Here is a 21,105-nt window from a genome sequence, read left to right on the forward strand (position 1 = left end):
GTCTGATAATATCTCTCCAACAGCTTCTAGAGAACCAATACCTTATAGCTCAATCACACACAGGCTTGAAACATTTTGTGAACATTTAAATACATTTCCTGCTTTTCTAGAAATCCCAGTTGGAGGATTTCCGGAATCAGGAGGGAATGAGCAGAACATCCAGAATCAGGAGGGAATGAGCAGGACATCCAGAATCAGGAGGGAATGAGCAGGACATCCAGAATCAGGAGGGAATGAGCAGGACATCCAGAATCAGGAGGGAATGAGCAGGACATCCAGAATCAGGAGGGAATGAGCAGGACATCCAGAATCAGGAGGGAATGAGCAGGACATCCAGAATCAGGAGGGAATGAGCAGGACATCCAGAATCAGGAGGGAATGAGCAGGACATCCAGAATCAGGAGGGAATGAGCAGGAAATCCAGAATCAGGAGGGAATGAGCAGGAAATCCAGAATCAGGAGGGAATGAGCAGGACATCCAGAATCAGGAGGGAATGAGCAGGACATCCAGAATCAGGAGGGAATGAGCAGGAAATCCAGAATCAGGAGGGAATGAGCAGGACATCCAGAATCAGGAGGGAATGAGCAGGAAATCCAGAATCAGGAGGGAATGAGCAGGACATCCAGAATCAGGAGGGAATGAGCAGGACATCCAGAATCAGGAGGGAATGAGCAGGAAATCCAGAATCAGGAGGGAATGAGCAGGACATCCAGAATCAGGAGGGAATGAGCAGGAAATCCAGAATCAGGAGGGAATGAGCAGGACATCCAGAATCAGGAGGGAATGAGCAGGAAATCCAGAATCAGGGGGGAATGAGCAGGACATCCAGAATCAGGAGGGAATGAGCAGGACCTCCAGAATCAGGAGGGAATGAGCAGGACATCCAGAATCAGGAGGGAATGAGCAGGACATCCAGAATCAGGAGGGAATGAGCAGGACATCCAGAATCAGGAGGGAATGAGCAGGACATCCAGAATCAGGAGGGAATGAGCAGGACATCCAGAATCAGGAGGGAATGAGCAGGACATCCAGAATCAGGAGGGAATGAGCAGGACATCCAGAATCAGGAGGGAATGAGCAGGAAATCCAGAATCAGGAGGGAATGAGCAGGACATCCAGAATCAGGAGGGAATGAGCAGGACATCCAGAATCAGGAGGGAATAAGCAGGACATCCAGAATCAGGTGGGAATGAGCAGGAAATCCAGAATCAGGTGGGAATGAGCAGGAAATCCAGAATCAGGAGGGAATGAGCAGGAAATCCAGAATCAGGAGGGAATGAGCAGGAAATCCAGAATCAGGAGGGAATGAGCAGGAAATCCAGAATCAGGAGGGAATGAGCAGGAAATCCAGAATCAGGAGGGAATGAGCAGGAAATCCAGAATCAGGAGGGAATGAGCAGGAAATCTAGAATCAGGAGGGAATGAGCAGCAAATCTTGAATCAGGAGGGAAAGAGCAGGAAATCCAGAATCAGGAGGGAATGAGCAGGAAATCCAGAATCAGGAGGGAATGAGCAGGAAATCCAGAATCAGGAGGGAATGAGCAGGAAATCCAGAATCCGGAGGGAATGAGCAGGAAATCCAGAATCAGGAGGGAATGAGCAGGACATCTAGAATCAGGAGGGAATGAGCAGGACATCTAGAATCAGGAGGGAATGAGCAGGACATCTAGAATCAGGAGGGAATGAGCAGGAAATCCAGAATCAGGTGGGAATGAGCAGGAAATCCAGAATCAGGTGGGAATGAGCAGGAAATCCAGAATCAGGAGGGAATGAGCAGGAAATCCAGAATCAGGTGGGAATGAGCAGGAAATCCAGAATCAGGAGGGAATGAGCAGGACATCCAGAATCAGGGGGGAAGGAGCAGGAAATCCAGAATCAGGAGGGAATGAGCAGGAAATCCAGAATCAGGTGGGAATGAGCAGGAAATCCAGAATCAGGAGGGAATGAGCAGGACATCCAGAATCAGGAGGGAATGAGCAGGAAATCCAGAATCAGGAGGGAATGAGCAGGACATCCAGAATCAGGAGGGAATGAGCAGGACATCCAGAATCAGGAGGGAATAAGCAGGACATCCAGAATCAGGTGGGAATGAGCAGGAAATCCAGAATCAGGTGGGAATGAGCAGGAAATCCAGAATCAGGAGGGAATGAGCAGGAAATCCAGAATCAGGAGGGAATGAGCAGGAAATCCAGAATCAGGAGGGAATGAGCAGGAAATCCAGAATCAGGAGGGAATGAGCAGGACATCTAGAATCAGGAGGGAATGAGCAGGAAATCTAGAATCAGGAGGGAATGAGCAGGACATCTAGAATCAGGAGGGAATGAGCAGGAAATCCAGTATCAGGAGGGAATGAGCAGGAAATCCAGTATCAGGAGGGAATGAGCGGGAAATCCAGAATCAGGAGGGAATGAGCAGGAAATCCAGAATCAGGAGGGAATGAGCAGGACATCCAGAATCAGGAGGGAATGAGCAGGAAATCCAGAATCAGGTGGGAATGAGCAGGAAATCCAGAATCAGGAGGGAATGAGCAGGAAATCCAGAATCAGGAGGGAATGAGCAGGAAATCCAGAATCAGGAGGGAATGAGCAGGAAATCTAGAATCAGGAGGGAATGAGCAGCAAATCTTGAATCAGGAGGGAAAGAGCAGGAAATCCAGAATCAGGAGGGAATGAGCAGGAAATCCAGAATCAGGAGGGAATGAGCAGGAAATCCAGAATCAGGAGGGAATGAGCAGGAAATCCAGAATCCGGAGGGAATGAGCAGGAAATCCAGAATCAGGAGGGAATGAGCAGGACATCTAGAATCAGGAGGGAATGAGCAGGAAATCTAGAATCAGGAGGGAATGAGCAGGACATCTAGAATCAGGAGGGAATGAGCAGGAAATCCAGAATCAGGAGGGAATAAGCAGGAAATCCAGAATCAGGAGGGAATGAGCAGGAAATCCAGAATCAGGAGGGAATGAGCAGGAAATCCAGAATCAGGAGGGAATGAGCAGGAAATCCAGAATCAGGAGGGAATAAGCAGGAAATCCAGAATCAGGAGGGAAAAAGCAAGAAATCCATAATCTTCCAACCAGGATTTGGGGAAAATACATCCTCTTCATACCCTCATGTTCCCAGATCACAAATGAAAAGGTGATAATCCCCTCAATCTAGCGGTTATCTTTTAATATTAAGATCGTTCCTCTTATCTGTACTCCTCCAGTGCCCTGTGTTCAAGGGGAACCACGCCATTGACTGATTTGAGCGATCGATCCTTGACTTCCGCCGACCTTCCAATTAGGATTTATCATATTCATAAATGGAACCTGAAATGGAATTGAACTTTCCCGGGAGAAATGTCAATAATTATTAGAGGATTAAAATGAGGGTACATGCTCACCCTCTCTCTCGTTGAGTCTGCTGATCTCTCTCTTTCTCTCGTTAATTCTTCTTTCTCTTCATTTGACCTTACTAAGGCATTGATTGATCCACATGGTCTGAATGTACGATAGCGTGGCTCTGTCCTTTGTGATTGTGTGCCTGACTAATTATCTAAGGACAGGCGGGAGGGTGTTGCACGGTATACCTAAACTTCTGTACTTGTTCGATACTAGAACATGAAAAAAGTTTTGGTTCTGTTAAATGTGTCTCACGTCTTCTACTGATTGAGATCAAGTCTATCAGCCCAGCAGATGTCTCCTTATAGTTCTAGAACACCATGTCTGTCAAGTCTTGTCTCAGCTGATGTCTCCTTATAGTTCTAGGACACCATGCCTGTCAAGTCTGTCTATCAGCTGATGTCTCCTTATAGCTCTAGAGCACCGTGCCTGTCAAGTCTGTCTATCAGCTGATGTCTCCTTATAGCTCTAGAGCACCGTACCTGTCAAGTCTGTCTATCAGCTGATGTCTCCTTATAGCTCTAGAACACCGTGCCTGTCAAGTCTGTCTATCAGCTGATGTCTCCTTATAGTTCTAGAACACCATGTCTGTCAAGTCTGTCTATCAGCCCAGCAGATGTCTCCTTATAGCTCTAGAGCACCATGCCTGTCAAGTCTGTCTATCAGCAGATGTCTCCTTATAGTTCTAGAACACCGTGCCTGTCAAGTCTGTCTATCAGCTGATGTCTCCTTATAGTTCTAGAACACCGTGCCTGTCAAGTCTGTCTATCAGCTGATGCCTCCTTATAGCTCTAGAGCACCGTGCCTGTCAAGTCTGTCTATCAGCTGATGTCTCCTTATAGCTCTAGAGCACCGTGCCTGTCAAGTCTGTCTATCAGCTGATGTCTCCTTATAGCTCTAGAGCACCGTGCCTGTCAAGTCTGTCTATCAGCAGATGTCTCCTTATAGCTCTAGAGCACCGTGCCTGTCAAGTCTGTCTATCAGCAGATGTCTCCTTATAGCTCTAGAGCACGTAAGGGGCTCTGATTGACATAAGAAAAACATAGACATTGCCAAAAATTGTGTTTATTGACTTCTTTTCCCTCACCTCAGTCACGTCTCTCTCACTGTGTGTGTGTGAATGATTTTATAAAATAAAATATTTATTCTTCTATGCAAATGTTGTTGGTCAGCACAATAAAACAAGTCCCAAATGGAAAGGAAGTAGATTGTTTTTCCTCTGCAGCCCGATGAAATCAACCAAAACAAGCTCAATAACTCAATGCATGCACACACTCCTATTGAATATGCCTTCACCTGTATTGTGAACAGGCCTAGGCTACATTTTGATTTACCCAGATTATCAGTAGAGATTTACCATTCAAATAAATGACCAGTATGTTGTTATGTAAAAACGAATTGATTGTATGATTGAATAATTGATTCATTAATGCATACATTGCTGTCTTAGAAAAAATATAATGATAATGAACTCAAGATATCTGTCTGGATTAAGTGCCTTTCTGTGACTTTGGCAAATGTGCCATCTTTTCTTTGCCGTGGAGTCGTTTTGGTATCGCGTATCGTGATGGTATCGAGTTTCGTGATGGTATCGCGTATCGTGATGGTATCGCGTATCGTGATGGTATCGTGTATCGTGATGGTATCGCGTATCATGATGGAATCGAGTTTCGTGATGGTATCGCGTATCGTGATGGTATCGCGTATCGTGATGGTATCGCGTATCGTGATGGTATCGCGTATCGTGATGGTATCGCGTATCGTGATGGTATCGCGTTTCGTGTTGCTCAACCTGGTATTCAAGTTAAAATGATGGTGTTACAACACTAGTGTCTGTCTCTTTCTGCCTGTCTCTTTCTGCCTGCCTGTCTCTTTCTGCCTGCCTGTCTCTTTCTGCCTGCCTGTCTCTTTCTGCCTGCCTGTCTCTTTCTGCCTGTCTCTTTCTGCCTGTCTCTTTCTGCCTGCCTGTCTCTTTCTGCCTGTCTCTTTCTGCCTGCCTGTCTCTTTCTGCCTGTCTCTTTCTGCCTGCCTGTCTCTTTCTGCCTGCCTGTCTCTTTCTGCCTGTCTCTTTCTGCCTGCCTGTCTCTTTCTGCCTGCCTGTCTCTTTCTGCCTGTCTCTTTCTGCCTGCCTGTCTCTTTCTGCCTGCCTGTCTCTTTCTGCCTGCCTGTCTCTTTCTGCCTGCCTGTCTTTTTCTGCCTGCCTGTCTCTTTCTGCCTGCCTGTCTCTTTCTGCCTGTGTATTCACACTTATTTTGTGTACTTTGCACACGCTAATGGCTGTGTGTCTCCTAGACTAGACCTCCCTTCCTTTAATAACAATGAATGAATTGCTACTGAAGTGGAGCCACACAGCCCGTGTTTGGACTATCACAGCCCATGTTTGGACTATCACAGCCCGTGTTTGGACTATCACAGCCCGTGTTTGGACCATCACAGCCCGTGTTTGGACCATCACAGCCCGTGTTTGGACCATCACAGCCCGTGTTTGGACCATCACAGCCCGTGTTTGGACCATCACAGCCCGTGTTTGGACCATCACAGCCCGTGTTTGGACCATCACAGCCCGTGTTTGGACCATCACAGCCCGTGTTTGGATCATCAAACCCCTTGTTTGGACCATCACAGCCCGTGTTTGGACCATCAAACCCCTTGTTTGGACCATCACAGCCCGTGTTTGGACCATCACAGCCCGTGTTTGGACTATCACAGCCAGTTGGCAGTCAAGCCGGTCTCTGAAAGGCCACAGAGATCCATGTTGTTGTGTCAAATTATTTCAAAGGACCCCACAAAAATGGCCATTTATAAACAGTTTGTGTTACAGTATTTGTTTTTTATGTGACAGAGAAATGCCCTGACTTCAAAGATAGAGAGTAGTACTCAGTTAAACACAAGATGTACATTTAAGAAGCTGTTGTGGTTGATATTGCTTGTGCAGCTTTCAGTTTGGAGCCTTGGGTATGTTAAAACAGGCAGTTAATTGCTGGAAATGATAAGTCTCTCTGATTAGCAGCGTGGCTGGCCATATCTATTCATTTCAACACTGCTACTCTGAAACAATTTGAAAATACGGGCCCTGATCAGTGATCCCGACTTATTGGTAAAGCTTATAAAATATATTTTTATTTTTTTTAATGGTTAAAATTTAGTGTAGTTACCAGATTAATTGCGTTTATAAACCGGGTAGCTTGGCTCCTGGATGCTGATTGGCTGAAAGCTGTGGTATATCAGACCATATTCCACAGGTAGGACCAAAAAATACTTTTTACTGTTTGTATTACGTTGGTAACCAGTTTATAATAGCAATAAGGCACCTCGGGGGGTTGTGGTATATGGCTAAGGGCTGTATCCAGGCTCTCTGCGTTGTGTTGTGCTTAAGAACAGCCCTTAGCCGTGGTATATTGCCGATATACCACACCTCCTTGCACATTATTGCTTAATTAGACACAGTTGACAAAATAGTTATTAGAAATATCAAACTAATATCAAACTAGAGACTACAACAAACATACAAAACTAGACCATAAAACAGCTTTGTCAGACTAATTGGAGCCTCGCTCCTCTGTGATTTTTCATCAGTACACCCCCCCCTCCCCCTGCCCCACTCACACACAAACATCCATCCGTTTACATTCAGCGGACCAATGATCTCCTCCGCAGAGCTTCCATTTGGAGAGAAACATGTGAAATTGAATTACGCTGCTGTTTCCCCACTCCTCCAACTCATTTAGACACTCTCTGTTCCTCGCATTCCCCCTCTCCAAATTAAATCACTGCAAAACTGAAAGCATCTGAATAGTGCATAGATACTTTGGGTAAGAGCTTGCTATCCACTCAATTGACAAATTTGTTTACTTTTCCCCTTAGCCTGGTCCCAGATCTAGCATAACAATGACCATAGGAATTGGCGATACAGCAAACAGATCTGGGAGCAGGCTACTTGATGCCCAGTGTAGACCACTGACTTGATAGAAGATGGTCCGTATAGACTCATTAACAGCTTGTTCTCAATAGACACATGGCTTTATGCCATGTAATGCCCTAATATGTCACCGTTCACTAATCAGTCACCAGTACTGAGCTGTATGGGTTATATGACTAGTTAAGTAGTTTCTCTACGGGGGCTGGTTGAACCATAGTTGAGGGAGGGAGAGGGTTACTCATTACTCAATGTGTCTGTCAACATCAGCAGTTTGAACTGCAGAGTATTTTGACGGTAGGTTTTTGTAGCACAGTTATCCGTAGTGAGGCGTTGGCCTGTGAAGCCAAGATCCATTGTGGATTGAAAAGGAGCATGTGGAAGGTATTGGAACAATGTGATAATACAAGATGGAGGGGAGCAATCTTGGTTGGATGTGTTGTATGACATGTCATAAATGAGTCGCAGGTGTGGTGTCGGGTTCACGCTCCAGTCCCTGATACTGAAATGCTCGTCTTGGAGTAAATGACACCTTTTCATTCACCCTTTGAATTGCTACACCACCTCGGTGATATCGTTGTTTTGAAAGATGAAATGGAAGGTTCTTTGGATACTTGGCAGGCTATTACAGTAGAAAGGTTGCATTTTTTTGTTCATTTTTTATAAACTGAACGTAAAGCACCACATAAAGCCATAGAGAAACACACACACACACACACACACACACACACACACACACACACACACACACACACACACACCTCAACAGCAACTGCATTCCACTTCCCCCTAACCTCCGGTCATAATACCTGTGTTAGGAGCGCTTCATGTTCTATTGACTGATTCCTGTGGGCAGATGATAATGGTTAAAACAACATTAGTATTTGATTGTCTTTCTGCCTCTCCCCAGTCTCCTCACCTTCTGGGCACTGGGAGACCAAAGCTCTCCCTAGTCTCCTCACCTTCTGGGCACTGGGAGACCAAAGCTCTCCTCAGTCTCCTCACCTTCTGGGCACTGGGAGACCAAAGCTCTCTCCAGTCTCCTCACCTTCTGGGCACTGGGAGACCAAAGCTCTCCCCAGTCTCCTCACCTTCTGGGCACTGGGAGACCAAAGCGCTCTCCAGTCTCCTCACCTTTTGGGTACTGGGAGACCAAAGCTCTCCAGTCTCCTCACCTTCTGGGGACTGGGAGACCAAAGCTCTCCCCAGTCTCCTCACCTTCTGGGTACTGGGAGACCAAAGCTCTCTCCAGTCTCCTCACCCTCTGGGCTCTGGGAGATCAAATCTCTCCCCACCCTCTGGGCTCTGGGAGATCAAATCTCTCCCCACCCTCTGGGCTCTGGGAGATCAAGCCCAGTGGAGGCTGTAGGATCTCATCAGTGGGAGGTGATTGAATTAGTTGAGTGTTGAAATGAGTTTGGGAGCTGGTGATTTGCCGGGAAATGCACTGCGCTTGTTGTAATAATAACATCAGTGTTCCCCTCTCCTCTGTAACGGGGCTTCAGCAGGCTGCTTGGGAGATGATGGGTTGTTTAGATGCTGGGGACAGACACTGATTAGCTTGTGGATGTTTTGAGGAAGTTAGTGCTAAATAATTTGAAAAATATAAGATTGTTACAGTTATACTATATAAGAGACTGAACTAATGCATAATTGTGTCATGCATCAGAACGTTCATAGAGTCAGGCATCAGAACGTTCATAGAGTCAGGCATCAGAACGTTCATAGAGTCAGGCATCAGAACGTCCATAGAGTCAGGCATCAGAACGTCCATAGAGTCAGGCATCAGAACGTCCATAGAGTCAGGCATCAGAACGTCCATAGAGTCAGGCATCAGAACGTCCATAGAGTCAGGCATCAGAACGTCCATAGAGTCAGGCATCAGAACGTCCATAGAGTCAGGCATCAGAACGTCCATAGCGTCAGGCATCAGAACGTCCATAGCGTCAGGCATCAGAACGTCCATAGAGTCAGGCATCAGAACGTCCATAGAGTCAGGCATCAGAACGTCCATAGAGTCAGGCATCAGAACGTCCATAGAGTCAGGCATCAGAACGTCCATAGAGTCAGGCATCAGAACGTCCATAGAGTCAGGCATCAGAACGTCCATAGAGTCAGGCATCAGAACGTCCATAGCGTCAGGCATCAGAACGTCCATAGCGTCAGGCATCAGAACGTCCATAGCGTCAGGCATCAGAACGTTTGTAACAATGAAATTACACGATGTGACATCCGTGAATAGGGTAGTAGATATACAGTATGATCTAGATAGTGGATGAGTAGGGTTGTAGATATACTGGATGGTGTAGATATTAGATGTATGTTCATGTTTATTATTGTATAATGTAGGGTCTCCAGTTGATCCATCTTCAGGTTCATCCAGATGTCAGGGAATAATATAGAGGTGAAGAGATGAGGAGAAAGAGAGAAGTTCCTCCTGTATTTTGTCAGACACACAGACACAGGGGACGATGTGTTGGTGGGAGGGAGGGGATAGGGCAGCAGGCAGGAGGGGAAGGAGGGGGTGTGATGGCTGACAGAGAGCAGAAGCTTAATCACAGATGGGTATAAAGAGAGGTGGAGAGAAGGGGGGGGGGGGGGGGTGTTTTCCCAACTCTGGGCTAATTTTAATCAGCATGGGCCCTGTCATCATAGGGAGGCTGTCACCGCCACAGCCGTGTTTACCTTTAATCTAGCCCAAGCTGATTGGAGAAGAGAAAAGGAGAGAGGGGAGGGATGAGAGAACCTCCCGTCCTCTGAAACCTCCAACTCCCCTCAACCCTCGACTCCGGCCAGAACGCAGGAGGTGCTTCATCGTAGAGAAAATAGAAAGCAATGTCCTCTCAAACCCCCCACACCTCTATCCTGCAGCGTTCAATTAATAGTGTGGTGAACTCGGCTGTGCCCCCTTCATCAGCCTCCCTGTGACAACCTGAGTCAGGAGGCCACAGAGTAAAGATAGCTGTTTGATATAGAACCTTGATTGGAAGTTGGAGCGCTGTTGTTTTTATTTCCCCCTCAGAATGCAGTGAGATTGGGATGTTGCTATAGGGAAGTATGACTAGGTTGGGCTGCAGTGTGTCTCGTCGTAGCTTCAATGCTAAGCTAGCCATTGTATCAGATTTTACGGCCTTTCTCATAAGTCGATGCCGGGAATATCCATGCGTCTGGTGATTGGGTAGCTTAGTGACCCCTCTTGCTATGTGTACACTGGTTCAGTAGGCTAATGTAATGGGATTGGTGTTAAGGGCTATTTTCTACACATAACAGCCCTGATATAATGGAATTGCTCTTCACCCTAGGAGCTGTAGTCAATTATATCTCCTTCTTTCCATTACTCTTTACTTAGATTGAAGACCTCACCTCTGCCTGTTTGTCTGTATAAGGCTGGTCAAAAGTCTGTCCCATTGGGATCAGTACAGCCTCCTCTCCAACTGAGCTAAGAACACACTCATACTAAATAACTACCCAGTAGCACTCATTTCTGTCATCATGAAGTGCTTTGAGAGGCTAGTCAAGGATCACATCACCGCCACCTTACCGGCCACCCTAGACCCACTTCAGTTTGCATACTGTCCCAACAGGTCCACAGATGACGCAATCGCCATCACACTGCACACTGCCCTACCTATGTAAGAATGCTGTTCATTGTCTACAGCTCTGCATTCAACACCATAGTACCCTCCAAGCTCATCATCAAGCTGGAGGCCCTGGTTCTCAACCCTTCCCTGTGCTACTGGGTCCTGGACTTTCTGATTGGCCGCCCCCTGGTGGTGAAGGTAAGAAACAACATCTCCACTTCACTGATCCTCAACACTGGGGCCCTACAAGGTTGTGTGCTCAGCCCTCTCCTGTACTCCCTGTTCACTCACGACTGCGGGGCCATGCACACCTCCAACTCGATCATCAAGTTTGCAGACGACACAACAGTAGTGGGCTTGATTACCAACAACGATGAAACCGCCTACAGGGAGGAGGTGAGGGCCCTCGGACTGTGGTGTCAGGAAAACAACCTCTCACTCGACGTCAACAAAACGAAGGAGATGATCGTGGACTTCAGAAAACAGCAGAGGGAGCACCCCCTTATCCCCATCGAAGGGTCAGCAGTGGATAAGGTGGAACATTTTAAGTTAATCGGCGTATACATCACAGACAAACTGAAATGGTCCACCCACACAGACAGTGTGGTAAAGAAGGCACAGCAGCGCCTCTTCAACCTCAGGAGGCTGAAGAAATCTGGCTTGTCACCCAAAACCCTAACAAACATTTACAGATGCACAATCGAGAGCCTGTCGGGCTGTATCACAGCCTGGCACGGCAACTGGTACGGTATGTGACCAATAAAATTAGATTTGATACTTATGGCTCTGGATAGAAACAACGCTGTCCCTGCAGTACCCCACATTTGTAAAAGCTGAAGTTCTCTCTATTGAAGTTGATGTGACTGCACTAGCCATCCTGTACTGCAACCATCTGACTGTCATGTTGGTGCCACTCCTTGTACCGTCACAGTGCATGTCTACTGTCTCTCCTGGATTAGCCTGCATAATCTTCTCTCCATTTTGAGCACTGCAGACTAAGAAGTCAGTGCTTTCCTGGTATGAAACCTTGCCATCTTTCCAACACTCACAACTGTACCGGCCGGAGTCTGACTGAGATTATTGATCTGGAGAAATAAACTCCTCTGACTCAAACTCCGTTCCAGTCGATCCCTAAATCCAGGCAGTGATATTCTCAAGGTAAGAGTTGGAAGTGTTCCACAGCAGTGGGCTCTCTTCAGCAGTGGATCTGAAGAACAAACAGTCTTCTCTTTTAACATTAGAAACATAAAAATCTGAATATTCCCCTTCTGACTTGATTGCCTCATATGCACACTACCTGTCAAAAGTTTTAGAACACCTACTCATTCAAGGGTTTTTCTTTATTTTTACTATTTTCTACATTGTAGGATAAAAGTGAAGACGTCAAAACTATGAAATAACACATATGGAATCATGTAGTAACCAAAAAAGTGTTAAACAGATAAATATATTTTATATTTGAGTTCCTTCAAACAGCCACCCTTTGCCTTGATGACAGCTTTGCACACCATCTGTGAGATGTCCGTCTGCTGTCTGTCTGCTGGTAACACACTGCTGTCTGTCTGCTGGTAACACACTGCTGTCTGTCTGCTGGTAACACACTGCTGTCTCTGACTCTGTTAGTTGATTATTTGAATCATACGCCATGGCCGCCTTTTAGGTCACACGTCAGTGTTGTACTGACGCTGAAAAACAGAACAGTGCCACCCTCTGGCAGGAGGATAGAACTGCAGGTTGACGATATTCACTTCTGCCAGCTGTTGAAAGTTTGCCTCTCCAAATACCCTTTGTTTGTAATAGTCCCTCATCTCTCCAAGTGAATATAAGCCCATTAATTAATAACCATCTGGTACCTCAACTTATTATCTTAGTCTGCACTTGACAGCTGTGTATTTGCTGTGTATTCATTATAAAAACTGGGGGTCAACCGAGCCACTAGGCGCGCTACAACACTCAATAATTAATTCAACTCAATTTACAGATATTGTCCCTTCAAATTAATTTTAATAATAGAAGCGTCTCATTAGGAGCCAATCAAACATGAGGACTTGGTGGAATGGGGAGTCTGGTGCCGACCGGGAGGTCCATGCAATATTGAACTGGCCTGATCTTATAAGAGCTAGATGGGGGAGGGAGACCTTATGCACCAGTCAACTGACTGGGTTGGGTTGGGTTGGTTCCTGGATTGGGTTTTGCCCCGACTGTTGCACTCGTACAATAGACACACGGGCATTGCAAGCACATATAGGCACTGGCAGATGAACAGATGCACACTAAACAGTCGCACAGAGGCTCGCACGCTTCCGTCCGTAAGAAAGAAGGAAGCTCCCACTAACCCTGTTCCCTGAGGGGTTAACAGTGGCCTCACACTGTTTGGAGGGCCTTCTGTGTGTTCTGTCTAGGACAACTAAAACAGATGAACACTTTCAATCATGCACAGACACACCAAGGCGTACACACACCGTTTAAACGAGGCATTATGAATGTTTGGACATCCGTCTGTGTATTTGGTAGATTCTAACACATACACGTTCACACACATTCGTACACACACTTGGTAAATTCATGATGTTGAGTGTTTGGCCGTTATGCTGCAGTATCAGTACATACAAATTTGTATAGACACACACACGCTCTCTGAGGGATTAGGACTGTTTTTCCTTCACACTTCTGGTCCCTGTGTATTATAAAACACACACACACTCTGGCCTTCAGAGACGTGGAGTGTGTTAGAGAAGGCATTGCACGTCCTGCCTTTCCCCTCTAGATCCGGGCACTGACGGAATACATCACAGGATCAAACCATTTCTAATCAAACCCAGGAAAGTGTGGCTAATGCAATTTCACTAAGTCACTGACTGGCTTGATTGCATGTGGGCTGCGGAGTGTGTGGAGGGCGCCGTGGGAGGGGGGTGGAGGCTGTCGAGGCGGTGTATATCTGTGGAGGTGTGTATGTTAGAAGCAAGTTCACCATGGCGTTGATATGGTGTGTGTGTGTGTGTGTGTTCTCTCCAGGTGTCTGTCTGGAGGTGTTGGGTGTCGTGACTGTAGATGTGTAAGGTGTAGTGGTGGGAGGGGTATTGGAGGGATTTGCCTGTATAATAAGGTTATAGTGGTGTGAGGGGTATTGGAGGGACTGGCCTGTATAATAAGGTTATAGTGGTGGGAGGGGTATTGGAGGGATTTGCCTGTATAATGTAGTGATAGTGTTATAGTGGTGGGAGGGGTATTGGAGGGATTTGCCTGTATAATAAGGTTATAGTGGTGGGAGGGGTACTGGAGGGACTGGCCTGTATAATGTAATGATAGTGTTAGAGTGGTGTGAGGGGTATTGGAGGGATTTGCCTGTATAATAAGGTTATAGTGGTGGGAGGGGTACTGGAGGGACTGGCCTGTATAATGTAGTGATAGTGTTATAGTGGTGTGAGGGGTACTGGAGGGACTGGCCTGTATAATGTAGTGATAGTGTTATAGTGGTGTGAGGGGTACTGGAGGGACTGGCCTGTATAATGTGGTTATAGTGGTGGGAGGGGTACTGGAGGGACTGGCCTGTATAATGTAGTGATAGTGTTATAGTGGTGGGAGGGGAACTGGAGGGACTGGCCTGTATAATGTAGTGATAGTGTTGTAGTGGTGGGAGGGGTACTGGAGGGACTGGCCTGTATAATGTAGTGATAGTGTTGTAGTGGTGTGAGGGGTACTGGAGGGATTGGCCTGTATAATGTAGTGATAGTGTTGTAGTGGTGTGAGGGGTGCTGGAGGGACTGGCCTGTATAATGTAGTGATAGTGTTGTAGTGGTGGGAGGGGTACTGGAGGGACTGGCCTGTATAATGTAGTGATAGTGTTGTAGTGGTGGGAGGGGTACTGGAGGGACTGGCCTGTATAATGTAGTGATAGTGTTATAGTGGTGTGAGGGGTACTGGAGGGACTGGCCTGTATAATGTAGTGATGTGAGGGGTACTGGAGGGACTGGCCTGTATAATGTAGTGGTGTGAGGGGTACTGGAGGGACTGGCCTGTATAATGTAGTGATAGTGTTATAGTGGTGGGAGGGGTACTGGAGGGACTGGCCTGTATAATGTAGTGATAGTGTTATAGTGGTGTGAGGGGTGCTGGAGGGACTGGCCTGTATAATGTAGTGATAGTGTTGTAGTGGTGGGAGGGGTACTGGAGGGACTGGCCTGTATAATGTAGTGATAGTGTTGTAGTGGTGGGAGGGGTACTGGAGGGACTGGCCTGTATAATGTAGTGATAGTGTTATAGTGGTGTGAGGGGTACTGGAGGGACTGGCCTGTAGAATGTAGTGATAGTGTTGTAGTGGTGGGAGGGGTACTGGAGGGACTGGCCTGTATAATGTAGTGATAGTGTTGTAGTGGTGGGAGAGGTACTGGAGGGACTGGCCTGTATAATGTAGTGATAGTGTTGTAGTGGTGGGAGGGGTACTGGAGGGACTGGCCTGTATAATGTAATGATAGTGTTGTAGTGGTGGGAGGGGTACTGGAGGGACTGGCCTGTATAATGTAGTGATAGTGGTATAGTGGTGGGAGGGGTACTGGAGGGACTGGCCTGTATAATGTAGTGATAGCGTTGTAGTGGTGGGAGGTGTACTGGAGGGACTGGCCTGTATAATGTAGTGATAGTGTTATAGTGGTGTGAGGGGTACTGGAGGGACTGGCCTGTATAATGTAGTGATAGTGTTATAGTGGTGGGAGGGGTACTGGAGGGACTGGCCTGTATAATGTAGTGATAGTGTTGTAGTGGTGGGAGGGGTACTGGAGGGACTGGCCTGTATAATGTAGTGATAGTGTTATAGTGGTGTGAGGGGTACTGGAGGGACTGGCCTGTATAATGTAGTGATAGTGTTGTAGTGGTGTGAGGGGTACTGGAGGGACTGGCCTGTATGATGTAGTGATAGTGTTGTAGTGGTGTGAGGGGTACTGGAGGGACTGGCCTGTATAATGTGGTTATAGTGGTGGGAGGGGTATTGGAGGGACTGGCCTGTATAATGTAGTGGTGTGAGGGGTACTGGAGGGACTGGCCTGTATAATGTAGTGATAGTGTTGTAGTGGTGTGAGGGGTACTGGAGGGACTGGCCTGTATAATGTAGTGATAGTGTTGTAGTGGTGGGAGGGGTACTGGAGGGACTGGCCTGTATAATGTAGTGATAGTGTTATAGTGGTGTGAGGGGTACTGGAGGGACTGGCCTGTATAATGTAGTGATAGTGTTGTAGTGGTGTGAGGGGTGGAGGGACTGGCCTGTAATGTAGTGATAGTGTTGTAGTGGTGGGAGGGGTACTGGAGGGACTGGCCTGTATGATGTAGTGATATTGTTACTTCATTCCCTTCCGCATCTGCTCTCCCGCAGGGTATGGACACGCCCTTCTGGCTAATCCTGGATCAGCCTCTACCACTGGGGATAGACCCACACACGCACTCACTCACACTGACACACGCACTCACTCACTCACTCACTCACTCACTCACTCACTCACTCACTCACTCACACTGACACACGCACGCACTCATTCTGACACACGCACTCACACTGACACACGCACTCACACCCTCAGCCTGGATGTTCTGTTGTTTATAAGAGTTGCCAGGAGTCTGACCTCTGACCTGCTATCAGAGCCATCACTGTCCAGATGACTCTGAAAAGAAACATCATGAATATTAACACGCTTAATAAAATATGAATGTGGTCCATGCCCATTTGGCAGCCACACCTGGGACTAAGGACCACTGGGGTCGCTCCATGCCCATTTGGCAGCCACACCTGGGACTCTAAGGACCATTGGGGTCGCTCCATGCCCATTTGGCAGCCACACCTGGGACTCTAAGGACCATTGGGGTCGCTCCATGCCCATTTGGCAGCCACACCTGGGACTCTAAGGACCATTGGGGTCGCTCCATGCCCATTTGGCAGCCACACCTGGGACTCTAAGGACCATTGGGGTCGCTCCATGCCCATTTGGCAGCCACACCTGGGACTCTAAGGACCATTGGGGTCGCTCCATGCCTCTTTTGTCTGACACTGATGCAGATGTTTAGAGCAGGAAATGACATTTGTCACCATAATCAGGAAGTACACACGTTGTTGCATATTTAGCTGGGCATTCTGATAGAAACCATACGTGGGAGCGAATTCAGTGTTGGCAACCAATACTGGATCCTCTATGACTGTGATACTTGGAGGAGTTATCATGTGTGCGTAAGTTTGCGTTACATGTCTGTTTGTTTGAAAGTTCATGATTACGGAACAGAAGTTGACTGTCTGTCTGTGTCTCTCTCTCTCTCCCTCTCTCTCTCTCTCTCTTTCTCTCTCTTTCTCTCTCTTTCTCTCTCTTTCTCTCTCTCTTTCTCTCTCTCTCTCTTTTGCTGTGCCTGGTGTGAGTGTGTGGCAGCAGCTTTTTCTTGGGGGCATATTTGAGTCTTAATTGAATCGTCAGAAAGGGAGGGAGGGAGAATTAGAACCTGGGCACTCTTTCCACTTAGCAACAAGAAGCCGTTCCCACACAAATGACTTTTCATGGAAACAGCAGAGAAAATGTAGTCTAAAAGCTTTTGAATGGAATGAAAGCATCTCTTCTTTGTAATGAGTGTAGGGGATGGATGGATGGGGAACGAGAGAGGAGTTGTCTCCATGCTTTACAATGGAGCGGGTTTCATTACAACTATCAGAGAGTATCAGGAGGCTGAGGGAACAATGTTATGATGTACATTTGAATGCAGGGTTATACAGGTAAAGCTGACTGGAGACTGGCTTTCACACCATCAATGCAGGTAAACTGACTAGAGACTGGCTTTCACACCATCAATGCAGGTAAACTGACTAGAGACTGACTGGCTTCAACACCATCAATGCAGGTAAACTGACTAGAGACTGACTGGCTTCAACACCATCAATGCAGGTAAACTGACTAGAGACTGACTGGCTTCAACACCATCAATGCAGGTAAACTGACTAGAGACTGACTGGCTTCAACACCATCAATGCAGGTAAACTGACTAGAGACTGGCTTTCACACCATCAATGCAGGTAACACTGACTGGGGACTGGCTTTCACACCACCAATGCAGGTAACACTGACTGGGGACTGGCTTTCACACCATCAATACAGATAAACTGACTGGAGACTGGCTTTCACACCATCAATGCAGTTAAAGCTGACTGGAGACTGACTGGCTTCAACACCATCAATGCAGGGTTATGCAGGTAAAGCTGACTGGCTTCAACACCATCAGTAGGCGTTGTTTGTCTGTTGTAATATAGACTCAGAGGTCTAGTTTAGATTGAAATACCACGCACACCACACAAGCACGCACGCAAAACGCACACACTTCAACAAACTCCCAGACCCCATATCCGTGATTATATCAGCCCAATGTATCTCTGGCATGTGCTGCACCACACCAAGTACAGTGTTTATGTTAAAGCACATCCCAGTTAGAAGCAATGGGAGAAACTGTTCAGAATGCTAGTCAATAGAATTCACTATTAACCAGTGTCCTCTAGACTCCAAGCCACTGATAAAATACTGTCAATCCAAAGCCGAAAGACAACTGACAACCCTCTCCAGTGGTTAAAAAGTGATGTGTGAAATTTTAATGAATAATAGTGTCTCTGTGCACTGTGGGGGAGGGGGGAGCAACGCCACTGTCGATTCGCACCTCTCCGTTATTTATATTCATTGATCCACCTGCATGGGACATCGTTCGCCGGCTTCGGTTTTTATCGACAACAGTCCGCAATTCCTTTATGTCAATTATATTGATTACTTCAGGTTGACTGGACGTAATGAGGAACAGTGGTGCACTTGATGCTTGATCGGCCCCTTTCACCCCCCCCCCCTTCTCGCCCATCCTCTCCCCTACCCCCCCCCCCCCGCCTACCCTCTCTCGCCCACCCTCTCTCGCCCACCCTCTCTCGCCCACCCCCAGGTCTGATTGAGTTACACACCAATGATTTTCTGATTAACCCTGTTAGCCGAGGGGTTCACCCATGCACTAGTGCAGGGGCATGGATGTGGGAGTCGGTGGAAGGGTCCAGTGAGTGTCTGAGTCCGGCTTTGCTGACTGCTGATAGGATGATGTCTTAATAATGGAAGATGATGGCTTTATTCTTTGCCTGATAAACCCAATCGGGACCTGTAGAAACATTGTATTTTAGCAACATGTGGCGGCCATTTACTGGGTCTAATATCCTCTCAATGGGGATGCTTTGGGTGAATCTGACGATTGATCGCGTCTGTGTTGTCCTTGATGGAGGACTGTTTACTCACCACATTAAAGGACTGTGTTACTCCCTCTGTCTGTTTCTTTGTCTCAGTCTTTCTCTTTCCCTCCTCTCATTCCAGGTGGTGCAGATGATAACCTGATCGAAGGAGGAGAGATGAAGTTTGTCTGTAAACCTGGAGCCAGGAACATCACAGTGATCTTCCAGCCTCTCCTCAGGTAGGACTTACTAACCACACACACACACACGCGCACACACGCACACACGCACACACGCACACACACACAGACACAGATTCAATAATATGTGGCCATGGTCAATATGCACTAGAGGGAAGACAATGGCCTTCCATCATACCAGTCACAGAGAACAAGACAGATCATCCCTCAGACAACAACTACTTCCCTACGCTGTTCATTCACATTGATTCATTTTGACGTAATTTTCCCTAAAAGCCTTTAGTTTAGTCCAATCCACATTTTCCCTTTCAATGTCTTATGAGATCATTGGTCTGGTCCACTATGTATAGTCAATGTGAGAGGACGTCCATGATCCAAACAATGGGCAGCACTCAGACTGGAGCATGACTCTAAACCAGTAGAATGTCTACAATTAGATTATATCTCAGACTGGAGCATGACTCTAAACCAGTAGAATGTCTACAATTAGATTATATCTCAGACTGGAGCATGACTCTAAACCAATAGAATGTCTACAATTAGATTATATCTCAGACTGGAGCATGACTCTAAACCAGTAGAATGTCTACAATTAGATTATATCTCAGACTGGAGCATGACTCTAAACCAGTAGAATGTCTACAATTAGATTATATCTCAGACTGGAGCATGACTCTAAACCAGTAGAATGTCTACAATTAGATTATATCTCAGACTGGAGCATGACTCTAAACCAGTAGAATGTCTACAATTAGATTATATCTCAGACTGGAGCATGACTCTAAACCAGTAGAATGTCTACAATTAGATTATATCTCAGACTGGAGCATGACTCTAAACCAGTAGAATGTCTACAATTAGATTATATCTCAGACTGGAGCATGACTCTAAACCAGTAGAATGTCTACAATTAGATTATATCCATTACGTCCTTAGTAATCCTTAGTAATCCTTAGTAATTAGTAATCCTCCCATTGATTATACTCTACCGCTTTCATAGCTGGACAGTCCATCCTCCCCCAAACCCCCACAATAAGGCAGATGATGGCCTACATTTTGAGTGTGCTTCCTGTCTGATGTTTACGGTTTTTAATATGGTCCTTATTTATGCTTAGCAATATTCCAGAATGTAATCCACCGTAGTGATTAGTATTGCCTACAGTGACAGTGTACTGTATATAACACGGTGTCCCCAAAGACTGGTGGAAATCCAATTTTCAAACAGCCTAATTAGATTGACCTTCCTTGCAGTGATGAATCACCAGGGCTCCCATTAAACTGTAATATTTCCCCTTACTTAGACTTGGAGCCAGTTGGTGCTGTACTGTACTGTAGGCCAACTGTGTGTGTGTGTGCCCCATTGTTGAACGCAAATGTCCTTTCCTCGTACAGAAGTCAACTACACCCTATCTCATTGAGACAGATGGCCCGGGTAGGGGCTGGATAGGGTCTGTGGTAGGGTCTGTGGAAGGTCTGGGTAGAGGCTGGATAGGGTCTGTGTAGGGGCTGTGGAAGGTCTGGGTAGGGGCTGGATAGGGTCTGTGGTAGGGTCTGGGTAGGGTCTGTGGAAGGTCTGGGTAGGGTCTGTGGAAGGTCTGGGTAGGGGCTGTGGAAGGTCTGGGTAGGGTCTGTGGAAGGTCTGGGTAGGGGCTGTGGAAGGTCTGGGTAGGGGCTGTGGAAGGTCTGGGTAGGGTCTGTGGAAGGTCTGGGTAGGGGCTGTGGAAGGTCTGGATATTGTCTGTGGTAGGGTCTGTGGAAGGTCTGGGTAGGGTCTGTGGAAGGTCTGGGTAGGGTCTGTGGAAGGTCTGGGTAG

General features: G+C 46.9%; 1 protein-coding gene across 1 annotated transcript in view; it reads left to right on the plus strand.

The window, feature by feature from the left end:
* Window positions 1–21,105, plus strand: part of LOC139378421 (exocyst complex component 4-like) — a 247,383-nt gene that overhangs the window by 87,791 nt on the left and 138,487 nt on the right. The window contains exon 10 of the mRNA XM_071120583.1: window positions 19,235–19,331. Coding sequence (XP_070976684.1) covers window positions 19,235–19,331 — 97 coding nt within the window. The remainder of the gene's footprint in view (window positions 1–19,234; window positions 19,332–21,105) is intronic.

This window comes from Oncorhynchus clarkii, chromosome 21 (assembly GCF_045791955.1).
Source record: "Oncorhynchus clarkii lewisi isolate Uvic-CL-2024 chromosome 21, UVic_Ocla_1.0, whole genome shotgun sequence".
In the NCBI taxonomy this organism is placed as follows: Eukaryota; Metazoa; Chordata; class Actinopteri; order Salmoniformes; family Salmonidae; genus Oncorhynchus; species Oncorhynchus clarkii.